A 19,169-nucleotide genomic window follows, 5' to 3' on the forward strand; every position below is an offset into this window, starting at 1 on the left:
TACTATCGCTATTACTAAAGCATTACTAATGAAAAAAACATTTTTCAACAGGTAAGCTTTGGCATTTGTTGGTCTGCAGCATTTTCAGATTAGCAGGAAGCTGATAAAGACTTTGGACCTTTTTCAGTTGGGTGATCTTTTGCAAGCTCCGAAATTTTCTAGGTGGGACAATGAATGAAAAACTTCAGTGAAAATTTCTGAGGAAGTTGTCTGTAAAGCTTTGAAGGGGGTGATGAAACTAGTTCTTCTTTCATCGGAGCTAAACACCTGCTCAGTGAAAAAGGTAACAAGAAAGCACATGTGCATACAGGGGGCTGAGATCAAAGTATCTGGTGCTTTCCCAGGCCCAGCTGTTGTGGGTACAGTGACTTATAAAGCCCACCATAATTCACATAATTCATCCCCATAAAATAAGAGTCCAGGCTCTAACAGAAGTGATTTGGTAGAAGGAACACTCATTTATACTGCGTTACATTTTGAGATGTAGAAGAGTAAAAGCAAATGCTACTGCTGAATGCACCTTTAATTTGACCTTGCCACGAGTATTTTTTTAGGTCAGCTTTTCAGAGTCTTAAACACAAGATAAGTACTTATAAGGAAGATGAAACTAGCATCTTCTTGTATAAAGAAGATCCCAGATCTAGCATTCTTAACTGCAAAGACATCGTTCCACCCCACTTAAAAAAAATATATAAAGAAAAACCAGAGAAGAATCTCTGCTATGAACCGCAATTTGACTGCTAAATGATTTAAACAGGGAAGGCTGGGGGGTTTTGCGATGGTGGTGGGTGGGTTTGGGTTTTTTGGCCTTTTGGGGTTCATTTGTTTTTTCTTTTTTTTTTTAAGAACAGATATCTAGGTGTAAAAAAATAAGAGAGGCACTACTTCACAATCAGCATAAGCACATTTAACTTGAGTTACTACTGAAAGACACAATCCCACTCTTCCCTGAACTTCAATTCCTGCATTATGTTGGCTCCACAGACACGTCACCGTCTAGTGAGTGAAGCAACCTGCCAGACTCTTGATTTGGCAAGTTTGCTTTCAGACAGATCAATGAGATGATCCAACTTACCCTGCGACTTCACAATCACTAAAAGCGACAGAAATAAGGAAATGAAGAAGCTAGAGTTGCAGGGAGGGCAGACTGCCCTTTCCAGATTCAAAGTCTTATATCAGCATAAATTTATCAGGAATCATATCTTTAGGGATTGTAATGATTCAATGCAGTTTCTACAAGTTTCTCCGCTCCCCTGCCATGCTCCTCCCTCAGGTCAGCCTTCCACTGTCCAGTGTGAAATCGTTTTATAACATATTTTACAGCAATCCTGGCTTAAGGTATTCCCCCACAGACACACACACCTTCTTCTCCGTGTATTCCCACCCCTGGCTCAGCTAAACCTGTTCATCTGTTTCCTATTATATCCTTAAACAGTTGAAGGAACAGATTTAAAGACAGTTTCCACTGAAAAGCTCTCTTATAAGGCTGTATAGTATGACATGCATTTTAAACCACAATTAGAATCAAGATTACTTTTTACTGATCACATACTTGTCCACCTCTGCTCAAAAAACAAAACAGCGGTCCCTACACAGCATCTAAAAAGTCACCCCTTTTTGTTGGATTATTTCTTATACAGAATAGTACTCTGAGCCTGCTCACTGTGATGCCAAAGAAATATTTGTACCAACATAGTGCAAGAAGTAACACAGGAGCAGGACAATGCTATTTTTGGCAACGATACGATCTTAAGTTCACATCAGCACACAACTTCAAGCCAAATGAGTTCCCTGATCTCGTTTACACCACACTGTGCAGCACAGGGAGTTACTCTGGAAGAACGAAGAGGGAAGTATCCCTCAGGAACAAGTAACAAAGAACAGATTAATACCTTAGACTGGTATTACTGAGCACTCTGTATCATGAAATTAGAGTTTAATATTTCATATCTGACTGATGGCTCAGCGTAAGCTTAAGCAAGCAGGCCATTTCCTTCTTTTTGTCTCAGTATTTTCAAGTATCTCTTGGTATTTGAAAATTTCAATATACATGAAACTAAAGAAACAATGATGTATATAAATTTACACTGAATTCACAAAAATGTATTCTGTATCTTCACAACTTATCTTCAGTGTATGATTAGGAAATTGAAGAAAGAAATGAAGAAAATGTGACTTTTAGCAGAAAGCTATGCTGCAATAGAAGTTACAAGCTAAGTAGCTACCAAGCATAGGACAAAGTCAACACAAAAAAGGAGGCAAGGAAAGTATAAATCCAAGACAGTGGTCTGTTCAGGACTCTGCAGTTCACTCTCTACCCTACAGTACTGATCTTTAATATATTAGTAACTACTAATTACACCAATGTTCATTGAGATGACATTTTCACTTAAGTTTTAGATTGAAAGATTTTCAGCTTTTTCAGTCTTCTTGCTCCTGAGCAACATAAAGAATTTTGTCTGAAAAATACAGAGAAAGTCTTGAAATATTTGGATGCCTGACTGTTGTAGTCACTCTTTTCTGAAAAAAAAAACCCAACCATTGCATATACTCCCTATGAATACGAAAATCCCCCATTTCCTATTTTGAATGCATAGTTATTGGTCTTGTTATAGGCCAATTTTGCACACATGAAAGTCAGATTCATGGACCGAGCAGTTACCTTGATTTCTTTTCTCACTATTTTCTTCTAAAACATTTGCATTTATGAATATGACTTTACTAATTAAAGCAAAGGTACCTGCTTTCCAAATAATTTAAAACTTGATTTGAGTATGGAAATGTGGAGCCACAAATCAGCACTAACTTCTTATTCATGAAATAACAGTATGATTTGCAGTTGAAAACTTAAAACTTGATGTACACAAGGCTGCTTAGACTTCAGGTCAAAAGGCACACTGTCACTCATGGCATTTTTCACTGATCAGGAACCACGTTACACAACCTGCCATGGCAGCGCAGGATAGTTGTTGTTCTGTATCTGCGTGAAGTCCTTGCCTTGCTACTAGCAGGGCTGCCTTTTTTCCCTCTCTCCCTCCCTCCCCCCCGCCTCGTTTCTAAGTATAGTGACAACCTCATCAGGGTTTACTAGTAGCAGCGCAAGCTCAGTGAAAACCTGGGAAATCTAACTGGAAACACGAGAGAGTGCTTTATTTGGCAGTGCTAAAAAAACCTGGGGACAAATGGCTCAGCGGCGGTGGAAGTGCAGGCTGCACAATCAATAGGCAGAGAGCCGGATAGAGGCTCCCCTCCACTGCCGGATCGACAATCGACAGCTGAGAGACTATTTTTTGCAATGGTTGACTAAATATGGTCAGGGAAGAGAGAGGCACAAGAGAGCCTGTTTGCCTGGGAGTGCATGTTTCAAATGCTTAGCTGCCTATAAAGCCGTAACAGTTTTGCTCGTGCCCTCTGAGTGGGAAATACGGTCAGTGTCTTCTCTAGTGTGCGTGCGGGAGCCCTGACCTCGCTAGCCGACTTGACCTCTGAAGATGGAAAGTAGCTTCAACACAGACCTGCCTACAGTTAAGCCTGGAAACATAACCTCAAGCAAGAAAAGATGCAGTGCAATATCTAAGGAACTAGAAGAAACCAAAATTTGCCGGGGGAGGGGGGAAGACGATCGCGCTTTTTTTGTACCTTTTTTCTTTTTTTGTTTTGGAAGCGACTCCAACTTTTGGGGGCTTGGTATGGTTTTTTGTTGGGTTTTTTTTCCTTTTTGCCGGTGATTATTTTCATCTGACAGTGGGCTAAGTTCACCTTCCCTTGGCTTCCTAGCATCTATCCTTGGAGTCTTAACTCTCAGTCCAGCAGACATAAGGTATAATTTCTATACAACATCATCCATATTTTAGCATTCCAAGAAAGGCAGCAGGTGCCAATTAGGCATCAGTCTTTATGCCTTTTTTTTTTTTTTAAGTTTTATCTATTTAAGGTGGTGAGGTACTGTATGCACCGACATTCGCCCCCCCCTTGCCTCCCCCTCCCATGTAATGAAGAGCTGATTCAGCGAATAGAGTGAGAGAGCACTCAGGATGAGATGGCTGCTGCTGATGTGTCTCTAGGTCATTACCTCTCTTCCAACTGCAAATGCTGCATGATACTAAGCTTACAGGTAATAGAACATCAGGAGACCTGCATTATTCTGCACGTTTAAAGGATGACTATGACTTTCTGCATGTATAACTTATTTACTAGAATGTTTTTTAATTGTTATATTAATCCCTCTACTCTGGGAACAGCTTAATTTTGAGTGTGTTAAAGTACCAAGCATTTGTAGTGTAAAGAGCAGGTTGAAAGAAAACAACATTAGTCCAAATTTCATAGCAAAAAAACTCCAACTTGCTTGGTAGACAGAGTTCTTTTTAAAGAAGATATAAACTCAAAAATTGCAATGCCATTAACTGACTATTCATTTCAGTGCAATATATTCTTATCTTCCTATGCACAACTAAAAAAAAATTACCAACTTTAAAAACAGAAATCTAATAAACAGTGTGGTAGTGCGATGCTGAGTTCTCACGTAGGTCTAAGCAAAATTTTCCATGTGCTTTATCTCAGATGTACATGAAAACAACCTACTTAAAAACTAGAATGTGACTGCTGTGATTCTAATGCTGCATTGCTGTTTCTCCTTGTAGTACTGTGCTAGCTACTGCTACACTCTGATTTGCTCTTTATCAGCTGCACTAGGTTTTTGTCATGAGCTGCAGAAATTCTTACTTCCTCTGCTCTCAGCTTTCCTTATGACTATTAGATTTACTAATTGTTAAGCTTATTTCAATTTACCTTCTAATGCTGTAAAGACAAAGCTTACTCTTTACTGTAACCCCAATCAACTCCTGAAATGCAAATTAAGCAACCATAAGCTGTATCTGGCAGCCCCTTAGAAGTCAAACCCGTACTATACATCAAATATTCCAAACCAAGGCGCACAGAGTCTGACAAAACAGGGTTAAACTTGGGGTGTATTTTTTTTTAAGTTCTCATAAATATTTCAAGTGTGGACAAGATTTTGACTGACGCAGGTGAGTGCCAATTTTAAAAAAACGAGGAAAGCTGCTTGCAGCAGCACTGAATAGGTATTAGCTTTCACATGTGACCTTCGGCCTAACAATCCAAATCCTGTCACAGCAGTTAGAGGTTGTTTTCTTAATTCAATGTCATCATCTTTACAATAAGCAGGATCACCGGTGGCATGTGCTGTTGTTTGGTTGGGTTTTTTTTTGTTGTTGTTGTGTTTGTGGTTTTGTTTGGTTTTTTTTAAACTACTATGAACTACAGCGGAAGTAAGTACAAACCTGCAAAAAGTTTGCAGAATACTGCATGAGAGGCAAAAAGCATGGAAGTGGGATTGGGGAGGGTAGGAAATTACGTTTATAACTGCCATATTAGACAAGTCTATATTTCCCTTCAGGACACTAGATGCAAACTGTACCCCAGCATGGAAATCTGCTAGACCACCTGGGAAGAAGCTGAAGTTTTTACAGTGGAATACAACTACTAATTCCAAGAAAATATGTTGCAAAGCTACCAGCGATTCAACTCTCCACTCAAATGTGGTCACTCAGAACGAACAGCAAGAGGCTGCAAAAATCTGGAAAAGCACTTCTAATGTCAATGTCATCCCAGAAAAATGAACTATAACCGGCTTTAAGCCACTACGCAGGTAAATTGTATTGCAAAGTTCAGTTAGAATAAGCAGCTTATTTTTACCATCAGTTAATCATAACGTTGTTCTCCAAAGAATTGTCAGCCTGAGTTCTACCTAATGACAGCAACGTAACGCAGCAAAATACCTTTCAGGTTCATCTGACAGGTAGTCAAGCAACTCTACGTGTACCTGCTCAGAGTACATACTTCTTTATGTACCCATATGAACATACAATGCTATGGAATGTAAAGAAGTATGTATTTTTGGCAGGCACGGAACGACCAGTAAGAGGAAACTAAACAGCTGTTGGAAGAAACAGGTTTCCTTCTTGTTTGAATGACATTCATGTGACAAATTAACTTGCTGTGGGTCAGCTGGTATTGCCAAAATAACTCATACTTGTTTGTAACGAATCACAAAACATTAAGTGACTGTAGAAGTGGGTAGGAAGACTTGTTAACAGCTGATAAGCAGAACATTAGTTGTAAACAAAGAATTTGAAGCAAGGATGGAAATGAACCCTTGAAATGCACTGAATAAGACTGCAGCATAGCTGGAATATTTATCATTACCAGTTATCCTCACTTAATAGATCCTAAACTAATCTTAAAAGCCTGATTATCAAAACATATCCCATAAAAAACAAGCCATTGTTCCATTAATCACAGCCAGTTCTGTGTACTTCAGATGGCAGTATTTAAATTTACATCTACCATAGAATATTTAATCTGCAAGTTGCAAGTCAGACACAAGTAGAAACAGCTAAGAAATTAAGACTGTGATTCAGAGGAAAGGGTAACCAAAATAGAGTGCAATAACTTCTGCAGTTTAGTATGAGACTTAAGTTAGCATTTTCTCCAAATCAGCACTTATTATGCTCACTGAGCTCTTCGATACAAAGTGCAGTGTCAGGTTTATGCACAGAAAGTGACAATACAGAGATTTCTAGGCCACAGTTGCTAGTCAGCAGATTAAAGCTATTGACAGAGTCCTAAATGAAAACACAAATGACAACTACCACCTAGAAGGTAAGTTATCTTAAATACTATTTTCAAATAAGCTGAATTTATTTTAAATCCAAATTTAAGAAAATTGGCCATGAAAATATGACATTGGAGCATCCAGAAAATTTTAAGAATTACATCAGAAATAGTCCTGCAGCAGTTTCAGGTTCTAAAAGCAGTATTAAAATACACTGGTGCATACCATCCTTAAGTAAAGACGCTAAGCACCAAATTGAGGAACAAGTTAAAATATGAGGAAAGACCTCCTGGCTCATCAATCCAGGCATTGCTATTCATGACAGCAGCCTTCTAAAAGCAGTTATTAAATAGGATACATCCATGACAAGTAGACATTTGGCCCAGCCTGAAGATTCTGATTGTACCCCTGTGCTTACTGAAACGTCTGGGAGGAAAAAAAAAAAGGTAATGCACCACTTTTAGATGGAGAATATTATTTTTAAATACTCACATAATTCTCAAATACCTAATACTATACATAGCCTGCTATTTTTATTACCTGAAACTACAGAATGACACATATACAGGAGAAAAATAACACATATACAAGAATATACGTTATCTTATCAGAACCATTTTCTTAAGTAAAATATTAATATTTGCTTTAAAGCTATTTCTCTTATGAACAGATATTTTGGCTTGAAAACTACAGTATCTTAACATCTAAATTAAAACTTGGTTTATAGAGGGAAACAAATTGTAGTAGCTTTTCTAAATGGAGCGATGTTATTGAACTTGATCACACTCACAGAAGCAATTCGGTATTACCAACAGCTTTACAGAGGGGTTAATTGCTAAGCGTTTACTTCTTTTCCGGAAGAGTTCCTGTCCCCACCACCAATTGATTTGGCTTCCACTATATAATGAGACCAACTTTTTAACAGCTTAAATTTATTTCGAAAGGCTTTTGGTAACAATTCATCATGTTGTGTGTTCTTTCTTGCCTTCTTTGTATAACATTGCACTGCTATTCCGAAACAAAATGACAGTTCAGAGTGATACGAAAGTTAAAATTATATGTTGACATTGCTTCCTGCTAGTTCATGTTAGCATATCTCTAAGAATACATATCCAGTCACTCCAAAATGTCACATCCATCACTTAGATCAGCTGTTCAATTTTAACTGAGCACACGCTGAACTTTGGGCATCTGCTGACACAGTTGTAACTCAAACATTTCAACTGTGTGACTGACAGGGATAACAGATGCTGACATTATCAAATGCTACACAGCTTTTTTTCCAGGGCCGTTTTTTGTCCCGATATGGCCAGTACATGAAACTGTATTGCCATCCAAAAGCGCACTTGAGCAGCTGTATCTGTAAAACAGTTCCTGTATAACTGGTAAAAATAGAAACTAATTTTATAGCCATCTTTAATGCTTAAGTCCAAGTGACACACCTGCTATGTTTCTATTAGAATACATGGTGTTGGGAATATATTTACATAAATCTCCTCACCAGCATCAGACTATGCAACAAACAGATGTAGACTATACTTGACATACTCATTACTAGTGAATGGCTTGAACTAAGGTTGCCCCCTACTTCTCACTGCAGTCAAAGCTCAAAAAGAATTCAGCATACAAAACAAAAAAGCTAAGGGAGCATGTACAAGTGTATTAAGGACCTCAATTTAGAAGAAATCAGATGCAGCCGCCAGATAATTCTTTAAAAGCTGTATTTTTCTGGCATTAAGTGTTTTTACATATATAATTAGGGTTTAAACAAATCTATCCTGATATATTATATAATCATTCCTAAAAAGTTAATACTAACCAGAGATATAGTAATGGAATTGAAAGCACTTGACATTTATACTTGTGCTAACCAATTACAGCATTAAAGCAGCTGCAGAAGAGAACCTGCCAGAAAATGAATGGGGGGGGAGCATGGAGGGGAAACCGAAACCACCTTCCCCAGTAAAGTTTAACATAAAGAGGCAAGCGAGCTCTACATGAGTATAAATTTTAAGACTGCAGTTTCTGGTCACTGCTCTAGAATTTAATTATTGCAGACAGAAAAAAAACCTTAAAACTGTAACTATAATTTGATTTGAGGTTCATTCAGAGAGCTTCAAGGAAATACTCAAGGAAGGAGAAAACCTGGATACTGTACACACCTTTCTGATACACAGCTTTCCATTTTGCTGTCTCCAAATTAGTGAAGGAATTTAAATTTGCACTGACTAGACACAAAACGTGTAACACAAGAAAGCCACGTGTTCTTTGTGAACTGTTCACATACTTAAAAATGTGTTAATTATAACCTTCCCGCACTCCAATGCTTTGCTAAAGCTGGTAAAATGGAACCAAATCACCTCTTCAATGGATTTGGTCCCCTTCAACCAGCTGTAGCTATGCATTGATCACTACAGGATTTCTCATATTTTTAAAACTGGACACTAAGCCTGCTCAGAGTAATTATGCAGTCCTCTCTGAAGTTGAGTTCAATTATTCTAGTTCGAAGATACAAGGTTTCAACAAGTGTAGTAAATTCTACATTCCAAAATTTCAAGGTTGTATTTGTAAATAAACAGCTACTGGGTTTATTATTATTCTGTCCATATTCAGTGAAAACTGATCTCATAACACTTATAAAGGAGATAGGCAAACAGTGAAATAAACACATTTTCCAACCATTTATTGTCTCTCGTATTTTTCCTCAAGTCCCTTGCCCTTTGTAACAGAACTGACATAACAAACCTGAACAAAAGGAAGCAATCGTGAACAGTACTGGCAATGGAGGGAAACTCTGCTTTCTGGGCACTTCTCTTCCTGTGCCCCACCTCTTTTTTTATTTGCACACGGGAGGAAACTCCACAGGGTAGGAACTGTATTTGCCATCTTGCACATGCTGGGCATATTATTTACTATTTAAAGATAATAAACTTGTCACTGACCTCAACAGCTACAGGCTAATCTGCCATCTAATTATAGGCCTGCTCATGGAGATTATATTCTTTCTCCAAATCGACTTGAACAAAAGTCTTCTTTCAAAGCATTTTCTAACATAATACTTTAATAAGAGGTTTCAGGAGCATGTTTGTTTTGCATTCAGCTTCAACTAAGCTTCAACCTACACTTACTGTCAGAACTGCAAATATGAAAGCAAAAGATCTCTTTTACAGGTTTAGAAAGTAATTGTACAACTCTGACTACCTCACAACTTGTCTCTGTGAGGAACTCCATGACAATACAGCACAGAAGTCCAAGACACTCATTAACACTGAGTAGAGGTGAGAAACCCCACCTCTCAAATACATCGCTAAAACCAGTTAAAAATTCCACTGCCAGCCAGTTCAAACCATCTGCACATCTGAAAACAAGGAGAGATCTAACTAAATAAGACAACCACGGGGAAAAAGTATAATTCCATTTTAAACCACAATTTCCTACTTTCTAGTTCATGAACATAAAGATGACATACTCCTTGCTACTGGACAGCAATACAAAATCTGCATCCTACCCCAGTATTTTGATTTTTTTAATTTAATGTCCAGCAGAATTTACTGCTCTGAAGAACTAGTAGTACGCATGTGCAAAGTCAGGTCAGCTCTAAAAGCAGACTCTATTTAAGATGCTAGCTGCAGCGTGAATAAAGCTCTCTTCACAAGATACAATGCAAATCTAAAACTAACTGGGGCAACGGATATAAAATACGCCTACACTTCACAGTCATGTCTTCAGCTCAAAAATCTGAAGTCACAGGTATGCGAGTAGATCAAACATAACCAAGAGTTGATAACATGGCAAAAATAACCAATCTGTACAGTATTCTCAAATTTTGTTCTCCTTTTTTCTGTCTGGAAAAAACCCTCATTAACACTGAAGGGACAAAGTCTACCAAGCTTTGAGGTTCACAGTACTTTGAAAAAAGTCCAAAATAAATACAATTTTAAAATGACTCAGTTAAAAATCATGAACAAGAAAGAAACCATGTATTAAAATCTTAACTTCCCCACACCTCATTTAAAACTTTTTTAGCGCTCTCACACAAAAATTTAAAGCTACCCACAGCATAAACTGAATAGCGTCCATGCTACAGTTCAACATCATACATTAGCACAAAACCCGAAAGTTCTGTTTCTGTACCAATTCACAAGACCTGAAACAGAAGCAAATTATTAAAAGGAGAAATATTCCACTGACAGGATGCTCTCCAAAACACACTATACTTCGACTTCTGCAACACCCTGCCAAACTGTCATAGAAGATCAAGCGCTGAGAAAAAACTAAGCTATTTGACATAAATCGCTATCTTTCTTAAAATATTTATCCGATACTCAAATGCTTACAATAGAATATATTTATTTTCATATAAAAATGAAAAACTTGCAACGTTGTTCTCAGCATAGTTTATGTGGGTTTTGTTCCTTGGAGATCTACCCCCCTACTGTTAGTAAAGGTCAGAATTCAAGCAGGAAGCAGCATAGGTTTTGCACCTAAAATTAAATTGGTTCCAAGTACTGATTTGATATCAACTGTAAAATATTCTTTAGAAATCTACTTCACTTTATTGTGGTATCCATGCACTTGACACATGTATTTATTTTATCTCATTAACAACGTAGATGGATATGGACTTTATCAATACTTGCATACATAGCAAGTATTTTATTTTTGTAAGTATAGCTATACACACACATATATTCATATATGTATATAAGCATGTATGCATATGTTTAACTTTTATAAAATAACATCTGTAAAATAACAATATATTTATATATTTGACTTTAAGGGGAATTTAGTGCACTGTATTCCATATAAGGCACCACAGCCTAAAGCCACAAAACCTCCAGTTTAGGTGAAACCAGAAAGCTTAGATTAGGAAAGATAGGTTCTTAGGTAAGGTTAAAAGCAAAATATATTATGTACAGCTTGTGACCCACACCAGCTAGAAGCTAAAGTTCAGGGGGTTATTTTTAACAGTGTTTTAAATAGCTTGTGCTTAGTGCATTTAACAGATTAGTAATATCCATTGTTCTATATCAGATTAGAAAAACAAAGTGGCAAATATACAACCTTTGATTTCATTCAGAAACAGGCCAGTGGTAGAACTACAGAATCAACAATGAAATAAACAACCATCACTAAACTCGTAATAAAAATAAAACATAACTCCTATATGAATCAAGCTATTATGACATTTTGGCCGGGGGGGGCTGAGTAATAAAAATTATTTAAATTAGAGTTATTTTGCTTTTATTTTCATTCATTTCTACCTAGGCTGATGCGTAAAATATCTAATGCTGTGGACAAATAAAACTACTACTTCTGTGAGGGAGACAACATTCTCTCTTTTTACATGCTTCAGAAGTGCTCAGATGTAACTGCAACCAAAAAAGTAGGCATCTAACAGCTTTAGATATCCGTTTTAGATGCAAGTGAGACCCCATGTATGGGCAAAACCTACACAGCGTGCAAATCACTAACACTGGAAATATTTTCCTATTCTTCCAATAAAAACTTCTGTAAAGGAAAGGGGACTCTGGGAAAAAACTGCACTATGCCTCACATTCTACCAACCGTCAAACTGACCCTAGTCTGAACTACAATTTGGATCCCTCCATCAAGGAAAAAGCCTGCTGCTCCTAGAACATTCACCCACAGAAAAATCTTCAGCGTCCCTATGAAGAGCTTTTTTCCCCATATACTTTCCCTGCATCTCATAACGAGGTCACTATCACGAACACCAACTACCACATAAGCCTAAGGAAAGCACTGCAGAACAAAAAACTAACAAAAAGTACCCCACCTAGGTAAGTGGAGACAGGAAACAGTACTCCTGGCCAATGCTGTTATGTAAATATGGAGAATTCACCTTAAATCAAGCAGTTACTAAGTCAGACTTGAAAGAATTGTCTTCTGAATGCCAAAAATAAGCTCTCTTCACTAGGTCCTCTTACAGACCTTTTATGAGCACTGTAAAAAACCACGAACACATTTACTGTTTCTATCAGCATTTCTAACAAGTACTTCTACTTTGTGAACTGTGATTCCATTCCATACACATATATAAATACTTGTTTACTTTTTAACTATCAGTCTTGATACCTATGCTCTAAGAGACTAACCCAGATTTTATTCCCGTATTAATATACACCCTTATTTGTCCAGCTGTAGAATTTAGTAGTAAAGTTAAACACCACACACATTTCTTATTTCATGTAAACTATACTGAATTCTTCACCATACAATAAAATACTGTTGAAGTCTTGCTAGAACAGCTCTGAATACCATTTATTCACAATATAATAAGCAACCAGCAACACAGCAAGTTTTCCATTAAGTTCTATCTAGGCAATATAGTTTTTGAAAGCTATCTTAACTCAAGATTGAATGTAGATACACAGTATACAGCTAACATAAATTATGCCTTAAAACTAACTTTTTCAGATAAGCCGCTATATAAAAGCTGAAATAAGAAATTCCTTCTATACTTACCTCTAAGAAAACAAAAATGTTTCTTCAACATACAAATACAATTTAACACAATCCTAAGATCGCTTTATAACTGCGTGGTATATTTAATAACTATTCACAAATACATATTCCTTAAAAACTCAAATCCCTTCCAATTCTAATATTCGAGAAGGAAGCATTTTTACAAATCCTATGTCAAGATGCCATCTTAAGATCTTACTTAATGACTCACTTATCAAAACATTTATTGGCAAAATTTTACAGCCACCACAGGAAATTTCCCAGGGATTTGGAGATACCTGAATACAGCATTAAACTGAGCAGACTAGTAGCTTCATCCTAACAAGGGCTTCCTAAGTATTAGAGAGATGCGTATCTAGGCAAAATCAAAATTTAAGAAGTATAATTACATGCAGTTTAAGAATCTTCTGAAAAAATACCGTATTTCTACCCTCCCACGCACTTTTCCTTTTACAAATTATAAAAAAAGTCTTCAAAAATAAATCTTTACCTAGGGTTTCCTCTTAGTGCAGCATGGTGAAGAGCATTAAACCCATTATTGTTGGTTATAGTAACATCTGCTCCAGCTTCTAACAATACAGCAAGGATGTCATCACGCTTTTTACTTATTGCATCATGAAGTGGAGTGTCACCTTCAGAATCCTAAAACCAGAAACAGCTCACATCAATTTTTACATGCATCCACATTAAAGGAAAAGGATAACTAACTATCACTAGGAAAACTGACTACACAAACGCAAAACAGCTTGTCAGACCTTGAAGCGTTGCTATACTGCAGAGTTCCGGGCAAGCTGCTTCAGTGGGTAATCCTACCTGGGGCTCCAGTATTCTATGATTACACTACCACCAGAACTCAAACCCAGTGCTCTGATAGTACTGAAGACACCGGTGTAGACACCACCTTCTCTATGCCTCATATCCAGAGGGAGTTAATGCCCAAGTTACAATTTATGAGTAATAGAAGGACAGCAACAAGAACTAACGCAACAGAGAGGAGACTAGTCAGGCAGAAGGAGGCAGGGAATTTTGAGCAATGAATGCTAAGACTGAGCCAGCAATTAACCATGTAAAAGACAATACAAAAAGACAGCGTAGAAAAATAAGCATACGCAAATCAAAATAACATGTAGTCCAAGTAATAAACTTAGGCACATCTCTTTTAACCGAAGCAGATCATTTTCCATTAAGCAATGGCCAATGTCATAAGCAATATTAAGCTTTTAAACTTGTTATGGCTAATAACAGATTATATTACATGAGGTACATGAAAATACTTCATTGTGCAATTGAACAGGCGAAGAATTTATATTTTTAGCTTGACATCTTATTTTTCAAATATCCCAAATAAGGGAAAAATACTTTTTATTCCTAGAAGGATTTTGTATGTTACTTAGTCAAGGACCCAAATGGCTGGACTAAAAGGAATGTCCTAGACTAAGACTGAGAAAAACACATCCATTTAAGCTTATTTGCTGTTATATAGGCAAACTGTTTAGATTTATGCTTCCAGTTAAATTCTAACACCATATAAGTCAGGAAGTCTTGTCACTGACACTGACTCAACTGCAGGCTGACTAACACACAGGAACCAAACATTTTAGCAATACACTAATATGAAGACAAATCTTCACAATCTTTATAGCAAGAATCAAAAACTGCCAAACAAAAAGTGCCACTTGAATATGAAACACTTGAACCAGCGTGAGTCAGTTTGTCAAAACTAAATTATGTAGCTTTTATTTGGTTTAATTGATCAGATTTCCTGAATTTACTGTTCACAGACTACGTATGTTTCTGTTTACACAGGGAATAGAGAGCTGGCCAGTTAAATTCCAGTCATGCCTCAGTCTGACTCCCCTGTGTTCTCATCCACCAAATCAATCGCTAACTCACACTTGCACATCAGAGTTCCTCAGCACACACGCAGGATCTGAAAGTTCACTGTTTTCAATGACAATCATATTTATTTTCCAGATGGAGTTTCATAGCACCATTCTACTGAATTTTTCAACCCAGACACACACATCCACTTTGGCTACCCCATATATCACACATCATTATATGATATACAGTCACCCTTTATTGGACTCAACACATCAGACTCCTTATTGTACCTACTGTTAAAAAAATACTAAATAGGGCCTGGATAGATGTTAAGACAGCTAACAGCTCAATCTCAGCAAGAGCAAGACACTACTACCTGCAAAGCCAGGTGGAAGCAGATATATAAACAATCATTATATTCACTAATTTCAAGAAAGTTTGCTTGTTTATGTGGATATACAGCTTCAAAAAAAAAAAAATCACTCATTACTGACATGGCAAAACAAGGAGGTAACTGTGTTATTACTGCATATCTTGATTTGCCCAGGACATTACAGCTTTTTCTTTCCATTGCAAACCTCTTGAAACTTACCTATTCTGATTTGTTTTACTAATGCACTGCATGAGGCTGCATTGAGCTCACCCAGAATGTGGATGCCTGCTTATATGATAGCAGGATCCTGCTCTACCTTCTCAACAGGAGGTTGCATGCATACTTCACAGCTTCTGCCACATTCATTACAGATGAATCTCCCTGTGAAACTGTGGTACTTGAGGCCCTATGTATGAGGGATTTTGATATAAAAGGTTGAACATTTAAAAAAGAATTTGGTTAAATGGTTCTTTCAATGCTAGGTCAATTCTGAAAAAAGGTTTCTTTTAGCAAAATATTCCACAGCATGATCAGCCAAAAAATGCAAAGTTGTACCTTGCAGAAGGAGCAAACAACAGTGGATTTGACAGAGGAGGAATTAATCTGAAGAGAAAGTTAACGTTACAGATAACTACAGTCTGAAAATACCAGTTAACATCAACTGGCTAGAATACATCAGGTGCCTATCTAGTTGCCAAGAAAATATAGTTTTTTTAATAGCATTTTTATTACAGCTGATGACATGTTGCGTTAGAGGCTGGAACAGGTAACTTCACAAGGTCTGTTCCTTTCACAGAATCCAAGGTTGGAAGGGACCTCAGGGATCATCTAGTCCAACCTTTCTAGGAAGAGCGCAGTCCAGACAAGATGGCCCAGCACCCTGTCCAGCCGACTCTTGAAAGTGTCCAATGTGGCAGAGTCAACCACGTCCCTGGGGAGATTATTCCAATGGTCACTGTCCTCACTGTGAAAAATCTCCCTCTCGTGTCCAGTCGGAATCTCCCCAAGAGCAACTTGTGTCCGTTGCCCCTTGTCCTCTCCACGTGACTCCTTGTAAAAAGGGAGTCTCCATCTTCTTTGTAGATGCCCCTTAAGTACTGGTACATGGTGAAGAGATCCCCTCTGAGCCTCCTTTTCTCAAGGCTGAACAAACCCAGCTCTCCCAGCCTATCCTCATATGGCAGGCTTCCCAGTCCTTTGATCATCTTGGTGGCCCTTCTCGGGACCCCTTCCAGCTTGTCCACAACTTTTTTTTGTATAGAGGGGACCAGAACTGTACGCAGCACTCCAGGTGTGGGCTGACAAGCGCTGAGTAGAGCGGGATAATGACTTCTTTCACTCTGCCGGCGATGCCCTTTTTGATGCAACCCAGCATCCTGTTGGCCTTCTTGGCCGCAGCAACACACTGTGTGCTCATGTTGAGCTTCCTGTCCACCAGGACCCCCAGGTCCCTTTCCACAGAGCTGCTCTCCAGCCAGGTGGATCCCAGTCTGTGCCGCACTCCCGGATTATGTTTTCACAGGTGCATGACCTTACACTTGTCCTTGTTGAACTTCATGAGGTTCTTGTTAGCCCACTCTTCCAGACTATCCAAATCTCCCTGTAGAGCAGCTCTGCCTTCTGGAGTGTCTACTCCCCTACTCAGCTTGGTGTCACCTGCAAACTTCATCAGGCTACGCTTGATCCCATCATCCAGATCACTTAAAGATACTGAATAACACTGGGCCCAATATCGACCCCTGAGGGACTCCACTAGTGACACGTTGCCACTTGGAAAAGGAGCTATTTACCACCACCCTTTGGGTGTGGCCTGTCAGCCAGTTCCCCACCCACTGCACAGACCACTTGTCTAGGCTATAACGCATTCATTTCTCCAGGAGGAGACTGTGGGGGGCAATATCAAAGGCCTTGGAGAAGTTCAGGTAGACAATGTCCACTGCCTGCCCCATGACAACCAGGTAAGTCACTTTGTCATAGAAGGCAACCAGATTTGTCAAGCACGATCTGCCCTTCGTGAAGCCATGTTGGCTTTTCCCAATCACGTGCTTCATTTGACTTGTGATGGCCCCCAGGAGGATTCGTTCCATAACTTTCCCCGGGACTGAAGTAAGGCTGATGGGCCTATAATTACCTGGATCCTTCCTCGAGCCCTTCTTGTAGACAGGGGTAACATTTGCCTTCCTCCAGTCCTCTGGGACATCCCCTGTTTCCATGACTTCTTGAAGATTATGTAGAGTGGCCTTGCAATGATGTCAGCCATCTCTCAACACCCTCAGGTAGATGTTGTCAGGGCCCATTGATCTGTAGGGGTCAAGCTCCTGTAGTAATTCATTTACTAACTCTTCCTTCACTGATGGTGGGTCAGTGTTAGGATCAACCAGCAATTTCGTTCCCAAAGCCTGGCACCCAACAGTGTTGGTAAAGACAGAGGTGAAGGTGTTGAGGACCTCCGCCTTTTCAGCATCATTGGTGATTGACTCTCCTTTTCCGTTTAACAGTGGGCCTCTGTTTTCCTTCTTTTTCTGCTTATGGTTGACATGTCTGAAAAAACCTTTCTTGTTATTTTTCACGTCTACAGCCAGTTACAATTCAAGTTGGGCTTTTGCTTTTCTACCTGCATCTCTGCACACTCTGGCAATGCCCTTGTAGCTCTTGACAGATAATCCTCCACTTCTCCATCTCTAGATTGCTTCCCTTTTGATTTGAGTAGACCCAGGAGGTCATGGTTGAGCGACGGTGGCCTCTTGCTCTGCTTACTTTTCCTTTGTAGGGGATGAATTGGCTCTGTGCTTTCAATAGAGAGTTCTTGAAGAATTCCCAGCACTCACTAGCTCCTTTGTCTCCCATGGAAGCTTCCCATGGAAGCTTCCCCTCCCAACTGAGCCCTGAGTGAACTGAAGTTTGCTCTCCTAAAATCCAGAACCCTTGTCTTAGAGCTGACCTTCAGCTTTCAATCCCATTTTCCATAATTCTTCTATCACACACAGCATATACACACAGCAAAACATAAAATTCAGTAGATAAAAAGTGAATATATATTAATATTTACTTTACCTGGAGACTAGGATGGCAGCCAAAGTCCAGTAAAGTCTTCACAACTTGCAGATGACCTTTGTTGACAGCAATATGAAGTGGAGTCTGCCTGCGTTTGTTGCGAGCATTCAAATCTGCACTGCCTCGGTGCAAAACCTCTATCACAGCACCCTCATCGCCAAAGGCTGCATGATGGACAGCCCTGTCTCCATCTTTGTCCTAAAGTAGAAACATTACTTAGACCCAGTATATTCCACATTTCCACATTTAAACAAGACTAAACCGAACCATTGGGCATATTTGATGTCTTTAAAGAGAAAGACAAATTAGACAACTATGATACCATTCAAAAACCTAATTAAAATAATTGCTTAAACCACAGCAATATATGTAGAGTCTGTTCATATATAAACAGACATATTCTATAACATATGATATTCTATACCATATACAACTATTGCCCTGGATCTTTGTGTGATGTGTTCATCAGAAACTCAGATTCATTTGGGTTTCTACTACCAAACAAAACCAACTACAGTCAAAAAAAACCCCAAAACCTCCAAACAAACCGCCCCCTAAAACCCACAAACAAAAGCCAACCCCCCCCCCAAAATGTTACACTCAGTAACCTAGGGTACCCCCTCCTGTAATCCAGGAAGCATACAGTGATGTGGAATCTGTAACAAGACAAGAGAATTACCTTGTTAATACAGTTAAGCTAATATTTATTAGGGTTTATTATATGTTTCTTAGTTTTTAGTTAATAAGCCTTTTCCAAAGGAAATTTGGGATTGCTGGCAAAATTAATCAGAAGTT

General features: G+C 38.6%; 1 protein-coding gene across 4 annotated transcripts in view; it reads right to left on the reverse strand.

Annotated features, from left to right (window-relative positions):
* MIB1 (MIB E3 ubiquitin protein ligase 1) overlaps window positions 1–19,169 on the reverse strand; it is an 86,293-nt gene that overhangs the window by 31,215 nt on the left and 35,909 nt on the right. For all 4 annotated transcript variants that reach the window (XM_064442887.1, XM_064442886.1, XM_064442885.1 and 1 more), the window contains exons 11-12: window positions 18,375–18,572; window positions 13,614–13,765 (exon numbers count right to left, since the gene is read on the reverse strand). In XM_064442887.1, coding sequence (XP_064298957.1) covers window positions 13,614–13,765; window positions 18,375–18,572 — 350 coding nt within the window. The remainder of the gene's footprint in view (window positions 1–13,613; window positions 13,766–18,374; window positions 18,573–19,169) is intronic.

The sequence above is a fragment of the Phalacrocorax carbo genome, chromosome 2 (genome assembly GCF_963921805.1).
Source record: "Phalacrocorax carbo chromosome 2, bPhaCar2.1, whole genome shotgun sequence".
NCBI lineage: Eukaryota > Metazoa > Chordata > Aves > Suliformes > Phalacrocoracidae > Phalacrocorax > Phalacrocorax carbo.